A 22,236-nucleotide genomic window follows, 5' to 3' on the forward strand; every position below is an offset into this window, starting at 1 on the left:
TAAGCCTAGTACATAATCACTGATAGGATCATTCCTGAAATTAACAAATAATTAATGGGCACTTTGAAGCAAGTTGATCCTAGAAGACTAACCTCGTAGCTCACTTAGATCAATCAGTTCAAGCATTGACAAACCCGTCTTCCTTATGTGTTCAGGACGGAGACTCTTTCTGCTTTTGTCGAACTGCCTTGACGCCTTGGAAGGCTTTGACGTGCTTTCCTTCGCTTACCGGAGAGCGGATTCTTTATTACTGACTTTTCACGGTTGATCACACCTCGCACCTAAAGGAGTCGGTCCTTGTGAGGAGGAGGACTCTTCTCTTGCTGTCAAAAGTGCTTACTCATGGTCTATCGTGCAGTTGATGATATCATTCTGGACTAGTTTCCAGGCATACGCCAACCATACATACCGCTTTATCGTTCAGGAATTTCTGTTGATTAAGGTTCGAAAGGACCAGGCGGCGATGAAGTATGAGTCTAAAACACTATATGCAGAGCTGCCTTAGCTCAATAGATCAACGAATCAGGAGATGACTTCTTAAACGTTCGTGAATGGAAAAGAGTTGCTTTAGGCACGGACCACAAACCCATGAACCTAATAGTTGGATCCATGAGGAGGCAGGAGAATGCCATTCATTTCGGTCATTGAGCCCGAATTGAGGATTGATTGATCTAAACCAAAGACTTGATTACATATAGGAGAAAGGCGTTCTCGTACCCTGATACCGCTTTGTGGAAACCTAGAACATAAGAAAGTCTCTTTAGGATGCTCTGTCCTAGCTAGACTGAGTCACAACTACTTATTATAGAAGACTCGGGCACACTTCCCTATACTTCTCCTAATTGACATCAAAATACTCTTTCAGCCGATTCGAAAGCAGCAATAGATGAGATTGAATCAGACAGAAGGTTCACCCCTTACCTTGGGGGATTGGGTAGTTGATACTTCCTTGCTCTTAGGCACGCTGTAAGGCTAATAAGATCAGGAAGAAGGAGATTGGATTCTTCCTTTTATCCGGACTGACTCTAATCGTGATTTTGACTCTATTATGATACCTCCCTCTGTCGCAATAGAAATCGAGAATGGAGGTGACTTCGCTACACTTGTTTATAGTTGGAAATTCCAACTCGAAGGCCCTAGTACACTGACTTTGCACCAGAATCAATTGAAGCCTTTTTTCGGCATCCCTTCTCAGACGTCTTATTCCTTGCCTTAGTAATCTGCAATCAGCTACTTGGCACCTTCCCTTATTCTCCTTCCTTTCCTTTTATATCTGAGGTAGTACTAATTAATGCTTGAATTGCTCCTATTAGAAATAGGGCTACTCTTGGGTACGAAAGAAGGATATTCCGAGCCTGGGCACATCCCTTTGATAGCTTTGTTTAGCCTCCTTTACTATGTCAATCCCCCCGTATTGATTATGGCTGAAGCCGATCCTCTCCTTGGTACTTCACCCAGTGGCTAATCTCTAGTCTCTTCTCTCGACCGGATGGGCCTATGTCACTAGAACAGGTGAGGAAGACCTCCAATCACTGTACTGGCAATTTAAGATGAACGCCTTCCATGCCAACAATAATAGTACTAAACTTTCAAAAGAAGAGAGATGAGATCATGCTTTGAAGTTGGTAGCTGAAAGAAAGCTGTTCGTGAAGGTCAGACCAGAGCATAAGGAAGGAAGCTCACTCAGAAGCGAATTCCGACTACCATTTTAGAGTACCGAAGCTCAATGGCATTGATCACACCTACGGCCAGAAGAAAGAAAATATCTAGCGCCCCGGTCCCTCCATTGACTGACTGGCTTAGTGGGCATTCCGCACAATGACCAGTGCAATTCACGCATCTTTCGGTATAGGGTTCAGATAAAGTATGTAGCTCGCAAAGAGGGAGTTCCCTGGCAGGTACCAATAGATAGAGCTACTAGTAAGATAAGCAAAGGCGGTTGAGAGTGGAAGGAGTTAACCTCTCAGCCTCAAGGTGCAAAAATATAGCAACTGACAAGGAGTAGCTGTATAGGTACCAGTTAGGGTGCCAATCTAGTATAGCACTGCTAACAGGACGGTCAGTCGATAGCGAAAGCAAAACTTCTCACATCTCTATGACTCTTTGTTCTCATGACCTCAAAGTGATTGACTACATTCAATATAAAGGAGAAAAAAAGGATTTATCCCCCTATTCAACTACCCATCCAAGAGTATTTGGCTTCAAAATACTTTCTTCTTTTTCTTTTTCTATGGATTGCATAAATCTTATCTTCTAGCCCAAAGGAGGATAATCTCTTTTGGCAGCTCAATCCTCACGGTAATAATTATGCCAATTCTGCCTAAAAATCTCTTCAGGTGATCAAGGGGGCTCCCTTTTTCAGTAGATGAGATTAGGATTCAAGGTATTATCTCAACGCTTCTTTTCTCTGGCTTGCTCTTTCAAATCCAATTTTGGCCTGCAGTAATGTAATCGGGATTTCATCTCCTAAATTCATTTTTCTATGAAAGAAAAAGGTGGAAAGTTTTGTTAGAAATTCTGCCTTATTCCATGAGATCTAGAAGCACTTCTGTAACTTTTTGTCTTCCCTAGCGCTTTTTTTTTTTACTTTTTTCAAAGGGAAATGAAGGCCTTCCTTATAAGTTCTCGCTCGATCGAAAGGATATAACACACACGAAACCTTAGCTTTGCTGACTTTATGAGGTCTAACCTTCGCCATGACATTAGTGGCTTAGCTCTTCGCGCTTCCCGCAGGCTTTTTTATAGAGAGAGAGTAAGGGGGGGGGCGGCACGGAAGATTGGTCCGCTCTAAAAAGCTGACTTTTTCGGTTCGCCCCCCTATGTGGTCGGCCTTCTTACCAGTCTGCCTCCTTTCTCTTGATGGAATATATCAATACCCGAGCTCCATCTTTGCTTGCGTTCTTCACCGGCGCTCGCCAGATGTATCACTCATCCCGCTCCCTACGGAGCGGTAAGGAGTCTTCTTGTGTGTTATATTCTTTACGGGAATGAATCGCCTATGTTGGTTGAGAATTGCTCGGGAATTAATTGATAATGGCTTTGCCAGGTTCTAGGGAGGCTACTCTTCTTTTTTGTCGATCGGGCCGCTTTCCCTCATTCCACTCGTCCAGCCCTCTTCACGAACTTGTACAATAGATGCCACAAAGCTAGCCAACTCTATTATCAAATAAATAAGCAAAGGGGTGGCAATTTGGCACAAGATATCCGGAGATGTGGAAAGAGCAGCTGTGAGAAGCGAAAAAACCATAAAAAAATAACGATTGTTCGTGGAGGTTTATATAGAGTGACCCCTTGGTTCTTACAAATGGATCACAATTACAGGTACTTGGGAGCATACTGATGGAATGAACGAAATACGAACAGTTAACATAATATGGTCATAGATCTTAGGTTGTAAGTTGATCATGAGCGAATTTATTGATGTTGCACCCATGAAGTATGGTGTTACACCTCGGAAATTTTTCCGTTAGCATGTGCAAAATAGGCTAATAAGGATAAAATGTGTGTGTGGCATTTCGAAGGCAAGTAATAAGGTCCCGTAGATTGGTATCGAGGAGTTGAACAACTTTCAAGAAGGTTCCATAAGGATCGAAAATGAAACAAAGTAAAGAAAATAAGATTCAGTGAACTGGGAGTATACGGTCCATTATACGGACCGCAGAAGCGTCACAGAAGAGACTGACTGAAGGGTGTGTTTTACGGTGTACTATACGGACCGTATAACGGTTTGACGGTCCGTAAAATGAATAATCAAAGTGTCACAGAATGAGGTTGAGAGAAGGTCAGTTTTACGGTGAATTATACGGACCGTATAACGATTATACGGCCCGTCAAATGGATCGTCAAATGGTCACAGAGAGGGGCGATCACTGAGTCCATTTTACGGTCAGTTATACGGACCGTATAAATTTATACGGACCGTATAACGAACCGTATAATGACATCGGGACTGAAGTGTGTTTTATAAAAATATGATCCAAAGTTTCATTTTTCATTTCCCATTTTCTCCTACACGATCCTCTCTCTCTCTAGAACCTCCCACACACTTCTAAACCAAGAATTCAAGTAAGAATCAAGATCAATAACAACCAAATTAGAGGAATTAAGAGTGTGGAACTCCTCATTGTTTATTTAAGCCAAGAAATTCCCTAGATGGTGGAACTAGGGTTTTGTGAAAGCGAAGTATTTCAACTCAAGGTTTGTTCAATCACCATCCAAGGTATGTTTCATGACTTTATCAAGTTATTTAAGTGTTAGAAGACTAAGGAAAGCTTGAATTGTAGAAAGACATGGAAAATGGGTCTTAAAAGGGTGAATAGTGCCACTAGTGAATAATGATGGAATTAAATCATGGAAGTTGAGGTGTTATAGTTATGAATATGCTAGAAATGCTGCTTTTATCATGAAATAAGTATTAAAGGTGCGGAAACATGATAATAAGCTATATGGATAAATATGGGGAAAATTGGAGGAAATTGGTGGAATGTGATGAGGGCATGTAAATGATGTTTGTTGATTGTGATATTGTGGTGAATGTTGGATGTTGATATAGAACATGGGAAAAGTAGCATAAACAAAGGAAGTGCCGCCCAATTTGCTTTAGAAATAGCGACGCGTTCTTATAGTCCATCAACTAATGATAATTTGAATTCCCTTATGAAGGTAACGACACGATATTGAAGAAGAGCAAGTGAACGATATTTAGCTAAGCAAACAAGGTATGTTAAGGCTTGTCCCTTTCTTTCAAAGGCATGATTCCTAAGTTGCGAATTCATAAATGCTTCCATGACTTCCTTAATTTCAAAAGTTAGAAGTTTATGATTCCAAAGCATGATTCCTTCCTTGATAACCCGTAAATGTTTTCCAAATGCCTGCATCATTCCAAAGCGAAGGTTTACGAGTTTGTAAGCTCTTATGAGAACAATAATGGACATATTTTTTATCATGATTACAATGATGCCAAAGATGAGAATATTTTCCTATGATGACTACGATGAGACGGTTTCATGTTTAAAGGTTCCAAGTTGTGAATTCAATGACGATGTAAGAATATTGAGCTATTTCTTGACTTCTCAATTTTATTCATGGATGACTACTATATTTCCTTTAAGATTTCCAAAAGTATACAGAATGACTTCTTACAAGATTATGACCCTACTCTCTGTTCTCTTTATATTAGCTTTCGTTGATATTCTCGCCTTATGATGATTGTCCCTTCAAGGCGAGACATGACGATCATGATTAATCCATAATATAAGCGGAGGTGTTCGACCTTACGTCACTCCGGCAGGAACATAACTTTCCTTGAGCCCTCATGCATGCTACGTATATTATGTATATATATGTATATGATATGAAAATGTTTTCAGGGGAAGTGGGGAAAGGTGAGGCGCTATAGACGCATAGCCACTTGTACAGCTGGCATATCATGATTCCATCCCGGACGCGGGGTATATGGGTGATGGATCGGGCCGTACGTTCCTCGGCACTAACATACTATATTATTTATGGATCGGGCCGTACGTTCCTCGACACTAACATATATATATATATATATATATATATATATATATATATATATATATATATGATGATACATGGATCGGGCTGCACGTTCCGCAGCAATATATGATATGATGATGGATAAGAAGTAAGTCAGCATGTGCTATTTCTTCTATACGAGACAGTCACATACAGTTGATCCTTATTGATGTTTCCTTTATCTCATTGATGTATTTCCATTGTTATGCCTTACATACTCAGTACAATATTCGTACTGACGCCCGTTTTCTTTGGACGCTGTGTTCATGCCCACAGGTAGACAGAGAGGCGGCGTAGACTTATAGAAGCTATCAGTAGATTTACAGGGGCACTCAACTATTTCGGAGGTGCTCGTCGGGCTATGCTTTTGTATATATTTGTATATGTCTAGTTCTCCAGTAGAGGCTCGTAGATACGTAGTGTGGGTTTTGGGGTCTCCCAAAGTTATATACATATACGTGCATATTATTTTGATAGCTTATGTTTATGAAAGCATTTATGTTTCAAGCGAAAGATGATTTCTTTATGATTTGAATATAAATTGATTAAAAGAGCATTAAATTAGTAGAATAAGTCATAGAGCGAGCGGTGCTCGGTGGTTAGCCCCGGGTACCCGTCGCGGCCCCTAGCTGGGTCGTGACAAAAGTGGTATCAGAGCAGTTCGGTCTTAGGAAGTGTCTACGAGCCGTGTCTAGTAGAGTCTTTTTTATGATGTGTTGCGCGCCACATTAATAAACAGGAGGCTACAGGGCATTTAGGAAAAATGACCATCCTTTATCATAAGAAATCGTGCGATAGAGCTGTATTATAAGATTATCCCCTCCCTAACGGTGCGTTATAATTTCAGCGAAGCTGATGAAGGGAAAAGCTACCGCAGCCCAGAAGGGCAAGATGGTGGTTGAAGAAGGGCTCGAGCAAGATCTGTCTATAGATATGGAGGAGGGCGAACCTCAGAATAAGGCCCCACCTCGGTTTTCCCATACTTCACCCACTTTAGAGGATCAAAGGGGGGCCTCAACTTTAGCTCCAGCATTCCCCGTTCCTCTCCCAGATCCCTCGGGCCAAGAGATGAGACATGCTATTCTTTTACTGACTCAATTGGTTGCCACTCAAGCTCAGCCGCAGGATGTGGGCCACGGTAACAGAGGTTGGAGAAAGGGAGATAATTCTTCAGGGTTTGATCATGAGTTTAGGGGTGACTCGAGGCAACAATTCTCTAGGCACTCAGTTCGTTTCACAAGTGGTGCTCCTCCGCAGTTTCCTAGACTCAGATTTGATGGACCTACCTATTCTAGGTCACCCCAAAGTCTCAGAGCTTCCAATTCCAGAATTCGGAGTAGTTCTAGTCAGACGAGATTCTCGGTACCACGATGTACTCAGTGTCGCAGGTTACATAGGGGACCCTGTCGTTTTGGCTCGGATGTTTGTTATGCCTGTGCTCGGCCAGGCCATTTAAAACGTGACTGCCCATCGCTACGTGGTAAATCTAAGGTTCAAACTACGAGAGTGGTAGTTGACTCTTCGTCATCGGTACGCCCCCCAAGGCCAGGGCCACATGTGTTAGTTGGTGCTGGTAGAGACCAAAGAGGGACGCCTAGTCCGAGTAGATCCCGGCGTCATATTCATGCATTTACTGAGCGACAAGATCTTGAGTCTTTCCCTGATATCGCCCCAGGTACATTTCCAGTATCCTTTTAGGATATGTAAGCATCGATTGATTTGGGCCTTATGCTGTCATATATTACTTCAGATGTTATTGACTGTGTTAGAGCAAAAGACTAGGCCAATCAAGCAAAGTGAGATGTCTATATTTGTTAGTGAACCAGTGATAGCCAGAATCGTGATTTACGAGTAAGTTGATTGACAGCGAGTAAATATAAATAATATGTGTATGTATATGGATATTGGAATCCTAAACTGAGTGTGCAGGCACAACTTATGAGACAAGCACTATTATTTATACCCTTTAATAGTAAGTGATCTTGTGTTGTTCGTTTACGTATTAGGTGTGTCCCGATATATGTCCCATTGAGACATCGGACGTGTTTCCTGGGCTATGTGCAGGTTCGGGATTGTTATGTTTACAAGAGAAACTCTGCCGAAATTTTCCTAGCATCTAAAGGAGATAAGATGTAAGCTGGTGACATGTTCTAGCGAGAAGAGATGTGCACGGCAGGACGTGATTAAGTTAGGAGTATCGTTAACAACTACACGAGGTGAGTTAAATACTATTGGAGGGATAGTAACAATAGTTATAAGGTAGTACTAAAGCATGTCATAGGAGGAAAAGGGTAACTCCAATATAGTGTGGTACTGAAGTATTGATGGAAGCGATAAGCACGAGGAAGATACGATAGGTTTATTGGCAAAATAAAGTGATGGCATCACGTAGACAGAGATACGGGTATGAAGGACTATAATGAATGTAAATACATTGGTGAAGTGACTTAGGTGGTAAGTGAAATAGGGATAATCAGAAAGAGAAACAGTTTAAGTATGCTCACTTCGTAAAGTTTAATCTATTTTATGAGCAAGATTTGCGAATGATACCAAGAAGTGTCACTCTATAAAGTTGATTATGATCAGGATATAATGAGGACAGAGCGATAACTGGGATACACAGTAAGTAAAGTATAGCAAGGAAACGACAAAAAAATGTGATATGCCCCATATGAACAGGGGGTGAATGCACGTATGAAGCCAACAGGCGAGCCATGGGGCAGTAGATGAAGAAGCTTATAAAGCCTTGTTAAAGGAAAGTCCAACATGAAGGTTCTTCAATGACAAGAAATGATGGCAAGCAATGACAAAGAGGTAAGTCAACTTGATAAAGAAACTAGAGAAAAGTGATATGACAAAGTCGTAGTAGTTTGTGATTGGTATAATCAAGAGTAAAAGAGCATGAGGCATAAGGGGTATTAGTTACGCATGAGACTTAGACCCTCGAGAACAAAAAGAGGGGTAAGTGATATTATATCGATAGTGTGGATAACTAGACCTACTACTGTTGTGAGCACCCCTATGGGACGAAAGTTGTTAATTGGAGAGGATTTAGATATTGAATTATAACTACCAAAGGAGCTAAGTAAAATACATTATTGTTCGGATTACTATGCCAATTGTATCACTCGATTACAAAGTTGCAAGGTGAGTATGTTAAGACCTCCCACATGAATTATCGTAGTTATAAATTATGGGAAACAACACAAATGAGATATAGTATATTAAGGGATATGTGAATTAAAGATTTGAAAGTGAGGCAACAGAATTAAGAATAGTACAAGCAAATCCCTTAAAGGTTGGGGGGGGGGGGGGGGAGCGAGTAAAAAGAATACAAGTGTAGAAATTGGAATGATGGACCCTAAGATGTAAGAGATATACTCTAGAACTAAGAGTGAGAGTTGTACAGAAATAAGACTAACGACTGGTGAATAAAGGAATACGGATTGAGCAGGCATCTGAGGCTGTACTGGAAATCATCCGCGAAGACCTTGAACTATATGATATTGGGAGAAAATAACTCAAGGGACATTACAAGGGATGGAGATGTGATACTAGGACGGAGACAAATGCACTAATGATAGAGTCGTTGTAATGATATTGCGATTTATAAGCGACAATTGAGAAAAGGACTTACGGTTTTATATAGTAGGATGTAAGATATAAAGATCAAATAAAATCAAATGAATAAAGGAAGGAAGAAAGCACGATGCGATAGGTTGCTACGGATAGACAAAAGATTTTGGGGTGCGAATAATCACCGAGCCTCGTCGTAGAATGTGCAAAATAGGCTAATAAGGATAAAATGTGTGTGTGGCATTTCGAAGGCAAGTAATAAGGTCCCGTAGATTGGTATCGAGGAGTTGAACAACTTTTAAGAAGGTTCCATAAGGATCGAAAATGAAACAAAGTAAAGAAAATAAGATTCAGTGAACTGGGAGTATACGGTCCATTATACGGACCGTAAAAGTGTTTTACGGTCCATTATACGGACCGCAGAAGCATCACAGAAGAGACTGACTGAAGGGTGAGTTTTACGGTGTACTATACGGACCGTATAACGGTTTGACGGTCCGTAAAATAAATCGTCAAAGTGTCACAGAATGAGGTTGAGAGAAGGTCAGTTTTACGGTGAATTATACGGACCGTATAACGATTATACGGCCCGTCAAATGGATCGTCAAATGGTCACAGAGAGGGGCGATCACTGAGTCCATTTTACGGTCAGTTATACGGACCGTATAACGAACCGTATAATGACATCGGGACTGAAGTGTGTTTTATAAAAATATGATCCAAAGTTTCATTTTTCATTTCCCATTTTCTCCTACACGATCCTCTCTCTCTCTAGAACCTCCCACACACTTCTAAACCAAGAATTCAAGTAAGAATCAAGATCAATAACAACCAAATTAGAGGAATTAAGAGTGTGGAACTCCTCATTGTTCATTTAAGCCAAGAAATTCCCTAGATGGTGGAACTAGGTTTTGTGAAAGTGAAGTATTTCAACTCAAGGTTTGTTCAATCACCATCCAAGGTATGTTTCATGACTTTATCAAGTTATTTAAGTGTTAGAAGACTAAGGAAATCTTGAATTGTAGAAAGACATGGAAAATGGGTCTTAAAAGGGTGAATAGTGCCACTAGTGAATAATGATGGAATTAAATCATGGAAGTTGAGGTGTTATAGTTATGAATATGCTAGAAATGCTGATTTTATCATGAAATAAGTATTAAAGGTGCGGAAACACGATAATAAGCTATATGGATAAATATGGGGAAAATTGGAGGAAATTGGTGGAATGTGATGAGGGCATGTAAATGATGTTTGTTGATTGTGATATTGTGGTGAATGTTGGATGTTGATATAGAACATGGGAAAAGTAGCATAAACAAAGGAAGTGCCGCCCAATTTTCTTTAGAAATAGCGACGCGTTCTTATAGTCCATCAACTAATGATAATTTGAATTCCCTTATGAAGGTAACGACACGATATTGAAGAAGAGCAAGTGAACGATATTTAGCTAAGCAAACAAGGTATGTTAAGGCTTGTCCCTTTCTTTCAAAGGCATGATTCCTAAGTTGCGAATTCATAAATGCTTCCATGACTTCCTTAATTTCAAAAGTTAGAAGTTTATGATTCCAAAGCATGATTCCTTCCTTGATAACCCGTAAATGTTTTCCAAATGCCTGCATCATTCCAAAGCGAAGGTATTTTTATCATGATTACAATGATGCCAAAGATGAGAATATTTTCCTATGATGACTACGATGAGACGGTTTCATGTTTAAAGGTTCCAAGTTGTGAATTCAATGACGATGTAAGAATATTGAGCTATTTCTTGACTTCTCAATTTTATTCATGGATGATTACTATATTTCCTTTAAGATTTCCAAAAGTATACAGAATGACTTCTTACAAGATTATGACCCTACTCTCTGTTCTCTTTATATTAGCTTTCGTTGATTTTCTCGCCTTATGATGATTGTCCCTTCAAGGCGAGACATGACGATCATGATTAATCCATAATATAAGCGGAGGTGTTCGACCTTACGTCACTCCGGCAGGAACATAACTTTCCTTGAGCCCTCATGCATGCTACGTATATTATGTATATATATGTATATGATATGAAAATGTTTTCAGGGGAAGTGGGGAAAGGTGAGGCGCTATAGACGCATAGCCACCTGTACAGCTGGCATATCATGATTCCATCCCGGACGCGGGGTATATGGGTGATGGAGCGGGCCGTACGTTCCTCGGCACTAACAGATATATATATATATATATATATATATATATATATATGATGATACATGGATCGGGCTGCACGTTCCGCAGCAATATATGATATGATGATGGATAAGAAGTAAGTCAGCATGTGCTATTTCTTCTATACGAGACAGTCACATACAGTTGATCCTTATTGATGATTCCTTTATCTCATTGATGTATTTCCATTGTTATGCCTTACATACTCAGTACAATATTCGTACTGATGCCCGTTTTCTATGGACGCTGTGTTCATGCCCACAGGTTGACAGAGAGGCGGCGCAGACTTATAGGAGCTATCAGTAGATTTACAGGGGCACTCAACTATTTCGGAGGTGCTCGTCGGGCTATGCTTTTGTATATATTTGTATATGTCTAGTTCTCCAGTAGAGGCTCGTAGATACGTAGTGTGGGTTATGGGGTCTCCCAAAGTTATATACATATACGTGCATATTATTTTGATAGCTTATGTTTATGAAAGCATTTATGTTTCAAGCGAAAGATGATTTCTTTATGATTTGAATATAAATTGATTAAAAGAGAATTAAATTAGTAGAATAAGTCATAGAGCGAGCGGTGCTCGGTGGTTAGCCCCGGGTACCCGTCGCGGCCCCTAGCTGGGTCGTGACAAAAGTGGTATCAGAGCAGTTCGGTCTTAGGAAGTGTCTACGAGCCGTGTCTAGTAGAGTCTTGTTTATGATGTGTTGCGCGCCGCATTAATAAACAGGAGGCTACAGGGCATTTAGGAAAAATGACCATCTTTTATCATAAGAAATCGTGCGATAGAGCTGTATTATAAGATTATCCCCTCCCTAACGGTGCGTTATAATTTCAGCGAAGCTGATGAAGGGAAAAGCTACCGCAGCCCAGAAGGGCAAAATGGTGGTTGAAGAAGGGCTCGAGCAAGAGCTGTCTATAGATATGGAGGAGGGCGAACCTCAGAATAAGGCCCCACCTCGGTTTTCCCATACTTCACCCACTTTAGAGGATCAAAGGGGGGCCTCAACTTTAGCTCCAGCATTCCCCGTTGCTCCCCCAGATGCCTCGGGCCAAGAGATGAGACATGCTATTCTTTTACTGACTCAATTGGTTGCCACTCAAGCTCAGCCGCAGGATGTGGGCCATGGTAACAGAGGTTGGAGAAAGGGAAATAATTCTTCAGGGTTTGATCATGAGTTTAGGGGTGACTCGAGGCAACAATTCTCTAGGCACTCAGTTCGTTTCACAAGTGGTGCTCCTCCGCAGTTTCCTAGACTCAGATTTGATGGACCTACCTATTCTAGGTCACCCCAAAGTCTCAGAGCTTCCAATTCCAGAATTCGGAGTAGTTCTAGTCAGACGAGATTCTCGGTACCACGATGTACTCAGTGTCGCAGGTTACATAGGGGACCCTGTCGTTTTGGCTCGGATGTTTGTTATGCCTGTGCTCGGCCAGGCCATTTAAAGCGTGACTGCCCATCGCTACGTGGTAAAGCTAAGGTTCGAACTACGAGAGTGGTAGTTGACTCTTCGTCATCGGTACGCCCCCCAAGGCCAGGGCCACATGTGTTAGTAGGTGCTGGTAGAGACCAAAGAGGGACGCCTAGTCCGAGTAGAACCCGGCGTCATATTCATGCATTTACTGAGCGACAAGATCTTGAGTCTTTCCCTGATATCGCCCCAGGTACATTTCCAGTATCCTTTTACGATATGTAAGTATCGATTGATTTGGGCCTTATGCTGTCATATATTACTTCAGATGTTATTGACTGTGTTAGAGCAAAAGACTAGGCCAATCAAGCAAAGTGAGATGTCTATATTTGTTAGTGAACCAGTGATAGCCAGAATCGTGATTTACGAGTAAGTTGATTGACAGCGAGTAAATATAAATAATATGTGTATGTATATGGATATTGGAATCCTAAACTGAGTGTGCAGGCACAACTTATGAGACAAGCACTATTATTTATACCCTTTAATAGTAAGTGATCTTGTGTTGTTCGTTTACGTATTAGGTGTGTCCCGAGATATGTCCCATTGAGACATCGGACGTGTTTCCTGGGCTATGTGCAGGTTCGGGATTGTTATGTTTACAAGAGAAACTCTGCCGAAATTTTCCTAGCATCTAAAGGAGATAAGATATAAGCTGGTGACATGTTCTAGCGAGAAGAGATGTGCACGGCAGGACGTGATTAAGTTAGGAGTATCGTTAACAACTACACGAGGTGAGTTAAATACTATTGGAGGGATAGTAACAATAGTTATAAGGTAGTACTAAAGCATGTCATAGGAGGAAAAGGGTAACTCCAATAGAGTGTGGTACTGAAGTATTGATGGAAGGGATAAGCACGAGGAAGATACGATAAGTTTATTGGCAAAATAAAGTGACGGCATCACGTAGAAAGAGATACGGGTATGAAGGACTATAATGAATGTAAATACATTGGTGAAGTGACTTAGGTGGTAAGTGAAATAGGGATAATCAGAAAGAGAAACAGTTTAAGTATGCTCACTTCGTAAAGTTTAATCTATTTTATGAGCAAGATTTGCGAATGATACCAAGAAGTGTCACTCTATAGAGTTGATTATGATCAGGATATAATGAGGACAGAGCGATAACTGGGATACACAGTAAGTAAAGTATAGCAAGGAAACGACAAAAACATGTGACATGCCCCATATGAACAGGGGGTGAATGCAAGTATGAAGCCAACAGGCGAGCCATGGGGCAGTAGATGAAGAAGCTTATAAAGCCTTGTTAAAGGAAAGTCCAACATGGCGGTTCTTCAATGACAAGAAATGATGGCAAGCAATGACAAAAAGGTAAGTCAACTTGATAAAGAAACTAGAGAAAAGTGATATGACAAAGTCGTAGTAGTTTGTGATTGGTATAATCAAGAGTAAAAGAGCATGAGGCATAAGGGGTATTAGTTACGCATGAGACTTAGACCCTCGAGAACAAAGATGACGTTACAAGCGAACTTTGACAAAACAAAAAGAGGGGTAAGTGATATTATATCGATAGTGTGGATAACTAGACCTACTACTGTTGTGAGCACCCCTATGGGATGAAAGTTGTTAATTGGAGCGGATTTAGATATTGAATTATAACTACCAAAGGAGCTAAGTAAAATACATTATTGTTCGGATTACTATGCCAATTGTATCACTCGATTACAAAGATGCAAGGTGAGTATGTTAAGACCTCCCACATGAATTATCATAGTTATAAATTATGGGAAACAACACAAATGAGATATAGTATATTAAGGGATATGTGAATTAAAGATTTGAAAGTGAGGTAACGGAATTAAGAATAGTACAAGAAAAACCCTTAAAGGGGGGGGGGGGGGGGGAGCGAGCAAAAAGAATACAAGTGTAGAAATTGGAATGATGGACCCTAAGATGTAAGAGATATACTCTAGAACTAAGAGTGAGAGTTGTACAGAAATAAGACTAACGACTGGTGAATAAAGGAATACGGATTGAGCAGGCATCTGAGGCTGTACTGGAAATCATCCGCGAAGACCTTGAACTATATGATATTGGGAGCAAATAACTCAAGGGACATTACAAGGGATGGCGATGTGATACTAGGACGGAGACAAATGCACTAATGATAGAGTCGTTGTAATGATATTGCGATTTATAAGCGACAATTGAGAAAAGGACTTACGGTTTTCTATAGTAGGATGTAAGATATAAAGATCAAATAAAATCAAATGAATAAAGGAAGGAAGAAAGCACGACGCGATAGGTTGCTACGGATAGACAAAAGATTTTGGGGTGCGAATAATCACCGAGCCTCGTCGTAGTCGGGTACGCGAAACACCGGACCTTCGTAGTCGGGCTTGCTATGTAAATGATGTGAATATGAATATGACTATGGATACAATATGTAAATGAGTACGATTATGAATATGGATGCAGATACGGACACATGTACATGTATAGATGTGTATGTACACAAATCATGCAAGAACAATTAGGCAACTTGCAAGTAATTATACGTCGCCCATGAACCCAAGTGGGTACTTAGAAAGAAGTAAACAGGAATAGTGTGATTATGATACCCCCGGGTCAGTTGAGGGGAAATATATGGTAAATTGAGTTGAAATGTGGAGTTGGTATTAGTGTGTTAGGGGCAAATAGGATAATTACTCTGAATATGACATAAGTGCATGCTATACGCTTACTACAGTAGCCTGGGATGTGACAACCTACGAATGCAATAAGGAAGCAGCCTCAGTCAAGATCTTGTGGCGAGACAACCAATGGGAAGAAATGACCTGGAAGGAGAAGAGAAAATGAAATCCATGTACTCGCTTTTATTTTAATCCCCGGGAGAGATTCAACAAGAGATATCAACATTTTGAGGTAGGTGATGCTTTATCTTCATGATGTTGCGATCGTTTGTGGCCCTTATTGTTATGGCCCTGTGAGGCATTATATATTATGGGTTGCTGTGACAGGTTAGTAGTGCCAGATTACAGAGGAAACTCTAGCGAAATTTCTGTAGAATCTCGAGTGTTTAACATTCGAGGACGAATGTTCCAAAAGGGGGGAAGAATGTTACACCTCGGAAATTTTTCCGTTAGCATGTGCAAAATAGGCTAATAAGGATAAAATGTGTGTGTGGCATTTCGAAGGCAAGTAATAAGGTCCCGTAGATTGGTATCGAGGAGTTGAACAACTTTTAAGAAGGTTCCATAAGGATCGGAAATGAAACAATGTAAGAAAATAAGATTCAGTGAACTGGGAGTATACGGTCCATTATACGGACCATAAAAGTGTTTTACGGTCCATTATACGGACCGCAGAAGCGTCACAGAAGAGACTGACTGAAGGGTGAGTTTTACGGTGTACTATTCGGACCGTATAACGGTTTGACGGTCCGTAAAATGAATCGTCAAAGTGTCACAGAATGAGGTTGAGAGAAGGTCAGTTTTACGGTGAATTATACGGACCGTATAATGATTATACGGCCCGTCAAATGGATCGTCAAATGGTCACAGAGAGGGGCGATCACTGAGTCCATTTTACGGTCAGTTATACGGACCGTATAAATTTATACGGACCGTATAACGAACCGTATAATGACATCGGGACTGAAGTGTGTTTTATAAAAATATGATCCAAAGTTTCATTTTTCATTTCCCATTTTCTCCTACACGATCCTCTCTCTCTCTAGAACCTCCCACACACTTCTAAACCAAGAATTCAAGTAAGAATCAAGATCAATAACAACCAAATTAGAGGAATTAAGAGGGTGGAACTCCTCATTGTTCATTTAAGCCAAGAAATTCCCTAGATGGTGGAACTAGGGTTTTGTGAAAGTGAAGTATTTCAACTCAAGTTTTGTTCAATCACCATCCAAGGTATGTTTCATGACTTTATCAAGTTATTTAAGTGTTAGAAGACTAAGGAAAGCTTGAATTGTAGAAAGACATGGAAAATGGGTCTTAAAAGGGTGAATAGTGCCACTAGTGAATAATGATGGAATTAAATCATGGAAGTTGAGGTGTTATAGTTATGAATATGCTAGAAATACTTCTTTTATCATGAAATAAGTATTAAAGGTGCGAAAACACGATAATAAGCTATATGGATAAATATGGGGAAAATTGGAGGAAATTGGTGGAATGTGATGAGGGCATGTAAATGATGTTTGTTGATTGTGATATTGTGGTGAATGTTGGATGTTGATATAGAACATGGGAAAAGTAGCATAAACAAAGGAAGTGCCGCCCAATTTTCTTTAGAAATAGCGACGCGTTCTTATAGTCCATCAACTAATGATAATTTGAATTCCCTTATGAAGGTAACGACACGATATTGAAGAAGAGCAAGTGAACGATATTTAGCTAAGCAAACAAGGTATGTTAAGGCTTGTCCCTTTCTTTCAAAGGCATGATTCCTATGTTGTGAATTCATAAATGCTTCCATGACTTCCTTAATTTCAAAAGTTAGAAGTTTATGATTCCAAAGCATGATTCCTTCCTTGATAACCCGTAAATGTTTTCCAAATGCCTGCATCGTTCCAAAGCGAAGGTTTACGAGTTTGTAAGCTCTTATAAGAACAATAATGGACATATTTTTTATCATGATTATAATGATGCCAAAGATGAGAATATTTTCCTATGATGACTACGATGAGACGGTTTCATGTTTAAAGGTTCCAAGTTGTGAATTCAATGACGATGTAAGAATATTGAGCTATTTCTTGACTTCTCAATTTTATTCATGGATGACTACTATATTTCCTTTAAGATTTCTAAAAGTATACAGAATGACTTCTTACAAGATTATGACCCTACTCTCTGTTCTATTTATATTAGCTTTCGTTGATATTCTCGCCTTATGATGATTGTCCCTTCAAGGCGAGACATGACGATCATGATTAATCCATAATATAAGCGGAGGTGTTCGACCTTACGTCACTCCGGCAGGAACATAACTTTCCTTGAGCCCTCATGCATGCTACGTATATTATGTATATATATGTATATGATATGAAAATGTTTTCAGGGGAAGTGGGGAAAGGTGAGGCGCTATAGACGCATAGCCACCTGTACAGCTGGCATATCATGATTCCATCCCGGACGCGGGGTATATGGGTGATGGATCGGGCCGTACGTTCCTTGGCACTAACAGATATATATATATATATATATATATGATGATACATGGATCGGGCTGCACGTTCCGCAGCAATATATGATATGATGATGGATAAGAAGTAAGTCAGCATGTGCTATTTCTTCTATACGAGACAGTCACATACAGTTGATCCTTATTGATGTTTCCTTTATCTCATTGATGTATTTCCATTGTTATGCCTTACATACTCAGTACAATATTCGTACTGACGTCCGTTTTCTTTGGACGTTGTGTTCATGCCCACAGGTAGACAGAGAGGCGGCGCAGACTTATAGGAGCTATCAGCAGATTTACAGGGGCACTCCACTATTTCGGAGGTGCCCGTCGGGCTATGCTTTTGTATATATTTGTATATGTCTAGTTCTCCAGTAGAGGCTCGTAGATACGTAGTGTGGGTTATGGGGTCTCCCAAAGTTATATACATATACGTGCATATTATTTTGGTAGCTTATGTTTATGAAAGCATTTATGTTTCAAGCGAAAGATGATTTCTTTATGATTTGAATATAAATTGATTAAAAGAGCATTAAATTAGTAGAATAAGTCATAGAGCGAGCGGTGCTCGGTGGTTAGCCCCGGGTACCCGTCGCGGCCCCTAGCTGGGTCGTGACATATGAAAGTGCCAAACATTGGGAACTACCTGGGGAGGAGTTAGTAATAGGAACAAGGAGAAGCGAGAACCACTTAAATGGAGGAATCGATTGTATTTCGTCCTTTGTTCCCCATAGCAACTGGGGATCAAAAAGCACCAAATTTTATGACTTATTAAGGGAAAGACGAAGTAAGAGCATGCTATTGGAGACGTTGCAACATATGTCGGGAAGGCCTCCATTGATTGTGTACGAACAGAATACGAATCCAAAGGCAGGGTAAGAAAGGGTTTAGCTAATGGAGATATTAACTCTTCCGGGAACCAGTAACGCGTAAACCATGTCAAACCAAGACCAATCAATATCCGAACGGAACGGATTAGAACTTCTCCTAGAATAGTTTCTGGTACGAAATTCATAGGATATATATGAGTAATTCAAAGGATAAATAGAAATATTTGGTAGGATTCGATTCATTTTAGTAATGAACAAAACAAATAGGATTTCCCATCAGATTTCAAGTAGATAAAGAAGTTAAGGCTAGTGAGATAAGCTATCGGCTATTGGCCTTTTTGAAAGCTCCTTCTCAATATGTTTGATCCCTTTCCAAGCCTTCATCTTCGTCAATGATTATGGGGCGCTCTTGCCCTTTACCCAAAGAGTACAAGAATAGCAATCCACCTATTGGTGTGCTTCTGCCCTCAACCGACCTGATCGTCCCAATCCGGTTGTCCTCACTAAGAAAAGATCCACAATCTCTTATCTAATGAATATGAAATTGCTATATAATATTCCTTTGCCTAGCTTCCCATTGCTAGAACTTCCAGCGCTAAGGTGGTTGGTGTGGTAAGGCAAGCAACTCCTCTTTCCGAAGAAGAGTGCCTGCCCGAGCTATCTTAAAGTAAATCTCTCTAGGTTAGCTATAGGTAAAGTTCTCCCAGAGCCAGAGACACAGGCCGCTACACCTTCAGAAAGCGGGAATCCGCAAAGAAGGATAGGACACAGAATAAAGACCTAAAGTTATTCGTCGGATGAGACTAAGAACTGAAAGATGTCTACCAAAGAGCGAGAGGGACTGACTAGACGGCTGTCAACCAGCTCCGAAGGTTGCAAAGCCTTTAGAGTGCCCCTGAACGGAAGGAAGGAAATATATTTCGAAATCTTTCCTAGCTACCCGGGAAGGGGAGATGAGAACATAAGTAACCATCAAACTATAGAACCTCACCTCAAACAAAGGCCCTCGGAAGAGCCTGAAATAGAGAAACCTACAAATAAAAGAATACCTGGCAAAAGCTTCACCTCGGTAAACCTTTGGAATAAAGATCGTCGAGCCGCTAACAACTCCCAGGGTTCACTAAAACAGGGGATACTCCATGAAAGACTATTGAGTGACCTGTCAAGCTGATCCGACACCAAGTGGGCCGCACCTCTGAGGACTCAATATGAAAGAGAAAGGTGTTCCTTTAAGCCCTAAAGTCGTCCGCTTTCTCACCGGTCGCAGAAAGTCTTTTAAGAAAAAGGCTTCCCTAAATTTTCGTGGCATCCGGATCGGGATACCCCGGCACGACGAAGACTGGCCCCTTTGTTTCGGGGTACTGCTGTTGTCACGGAGCATGGGAAAGACGCGCGGTGATTACCCCGAAAACCTTCACTTGCTTGAAGGCATCTGTAGGCTCACGCAGCACAACTGACGAGCAGAGCCAAGCCCAACCATTACAGTCAAGAGACGCGTGGTCGTGACGTCCTGGAAGCGGGCGTGTAAAGCATATCGCTTTTCGCATATCACTTATCCCGATCACCCCTTCCATCCAGAGAAGGTAAGTTGAAAGCCTAATTATTTCCTTTTCTACTTATTCACATCCTCACTCGAATAACACAAAATCCTTCGAACTTACAGCCACTACCCCAAACATCTTTCTATGACACCCTGCCCAACATCGTCACGAGTAAGCCCCTTTTTTTTTTTTTTTGGTTTTTCAATCGCCTTTGTTTATTGTGAATCCGTACAACATATATGCCTTCACTCGGGCCTCAAACAACCAGAGAAATGTTGAAGTGACGTCCAAGCCCGTGGTCGCAATGCCGCCTCCACGCAAGCCCTCGGCCACCGAGCCGACCTCATCCGCTCGGAAGGACACAACCTTGGCTAGCCTTCCGAGTTCTACCCCCACTAGCACAAATATCACAGCCCATACACCGCTCGAGGGTACCTCCGCTCCCCAACTGAGCAAAATGGAGCAAATTCGGTTGAGGCCCGGGAGATGAGGGAAAGGAGAGAGAAGAAAAGGGAAGGTTCTGCTGAGACTCAAGTCCCCCTGCCGGAGCTCCCCGAACCTGAAGTGGAAGAAGAAGGGCGTTCAGCCACTTGACTCTAAGGGAAGGGGCTGCTCAGTGAGAAGAAGCGTCAAATGATTTGGACAGTTATCGCGCTGGCGGAGCAGGGAGCATACAGGGAAGGTTGGGGCAATGCGGAGCTAGACGAGTATCTGCAGACCCACTACCCCATCGACTACATCTATCGCTAAACCAACTGAACATCTACTTGAAATGGCATAATCATCAGAACCGACTGTAGCTTCATTGACTGAATAAACTGGTGCCTATACCTTTCTAGGCTCCTGGTGCTGGCTGTAGCCGTGGGAGGTCGGGGCTCTACCAAAAAGCATGCAACGACACAATCAACAGGTGAGCCCTTACCCGCACTCCGAGCAGGTGGGTATCGACTGACACAACGACTTAATCAACCGGATCCATCGAAGCTATTTCCTGTAGACAGAATGAGGCTCCCGTTGAGAGATCTATTAGTGATTGGGCCACCCCTCCTGGCAAAGAAAGAAAGGCAGGTTCAGGCGATTGATCAAAAAAAGTTTTCCTTCCCTTTCTTTATGACAGAGAAATTGAATGAAGCGGTGCGGGGCCTATAAGATTATGAATAAGCTATTGATTCTCCGTCCTTTTGAATAAAAAAACCTTCGAAATGATGGTAGTAGAGTAGTCGATCTGATCTCGCGCGCGGGCGGATAGAAATGCCTATAGATGAGGTAGGCGAGGGTAGCTTGCCGGCGGCGTGTATGGTAGTCTTTTGTTTGATGATAACGGGAAGGGCAATTGACTGCAACCTTTTTCGGCCTATTGGCTATTGGGTGGGGGCAACTGGAGGAAGACAACACGGGGCAAAGCAAAGGGCAAAGCTTCAAGTGACTTGTTAGGGCTGTCGAAGAGCAAAGAAAAGAGACACTCGAAGCTCCTCTCCTTAGAGTCAAGTGGCTTTCAGCTCCTCTGGTGCGCCCTAGCCGAGCGGTCCTCGCCTGCACAAGCAAGCAGATTAGCTCCCTCATTCTCTTATTGTGCCGGCAGGCCTGGGCGAACGAGGTAGGGTTAGATTAGATGGAGGAGGACTGCGAACGTCCGTCCCATGAAGCGCCAGGGAACCATGCATTCCTCCCGGGCTGGGCTCTCGCGTGTCCGGGATCCGATCAGATCTACCAGCGACCGGTTTACGGAACAAGGAGGTAAGCAAGGGCCAGGAGATTGATAAAAGAACCTGGCCGAAGTCAGTCTTGTGTTCAATTCCGCGGTTGGAAGGATTTCTTTCTGCCATCTGTCTTTCCCTTCTCTCTCTTCTCTTAGCAAAGGAAAGGTAGGTTCAAGTCAAACTTTTGGCTTGCGGGCTCAGGGACTGCAGTCAGCTGCT

The 22,236-nt window shown here is 41.5% G+C and overlaps 1 protein-coding gene across 1 annotated transcript; it reads right to left on the reverse strand.

Annotated features, from left to right (window-relative positions):
* Window positions 1-1,862: 1,862 nt before the first annotated feature.
* On the reverse strand, window positions 1,863-18,996 carry LOC132641219 (uncharacterized tatC-like protein ymf16). The gene is given in 2 exon segments (XM_060358133.1): window positions 1,863-3,441; window positions 18,568-18,996. Coding segments are annotated over 2 exon segments (777 nt in total). The 5' UTR covers window positions 18,962-18,996; the 3' UTR covers window positions 1,863-3,058.
* Window positions 18,997-22,236: the final 3,240 nt, after the last annotated feature.

This window comes from Lycium barbarum, chromosome 5 (genome assembly GCF_019175385.1).
Source record: "Lycium barbarum isolate Lr01 chromosome 5, ASM1917538v2, whole genome shotgun sequence".
Classification (NCBI taxonomy): domain Eukaryota; kingdom Viridiplantae; phylum Streptophyta; class Magnoliopsida; order Solanales; family Solanaceae; genus Lycium; species Lycium barbarum.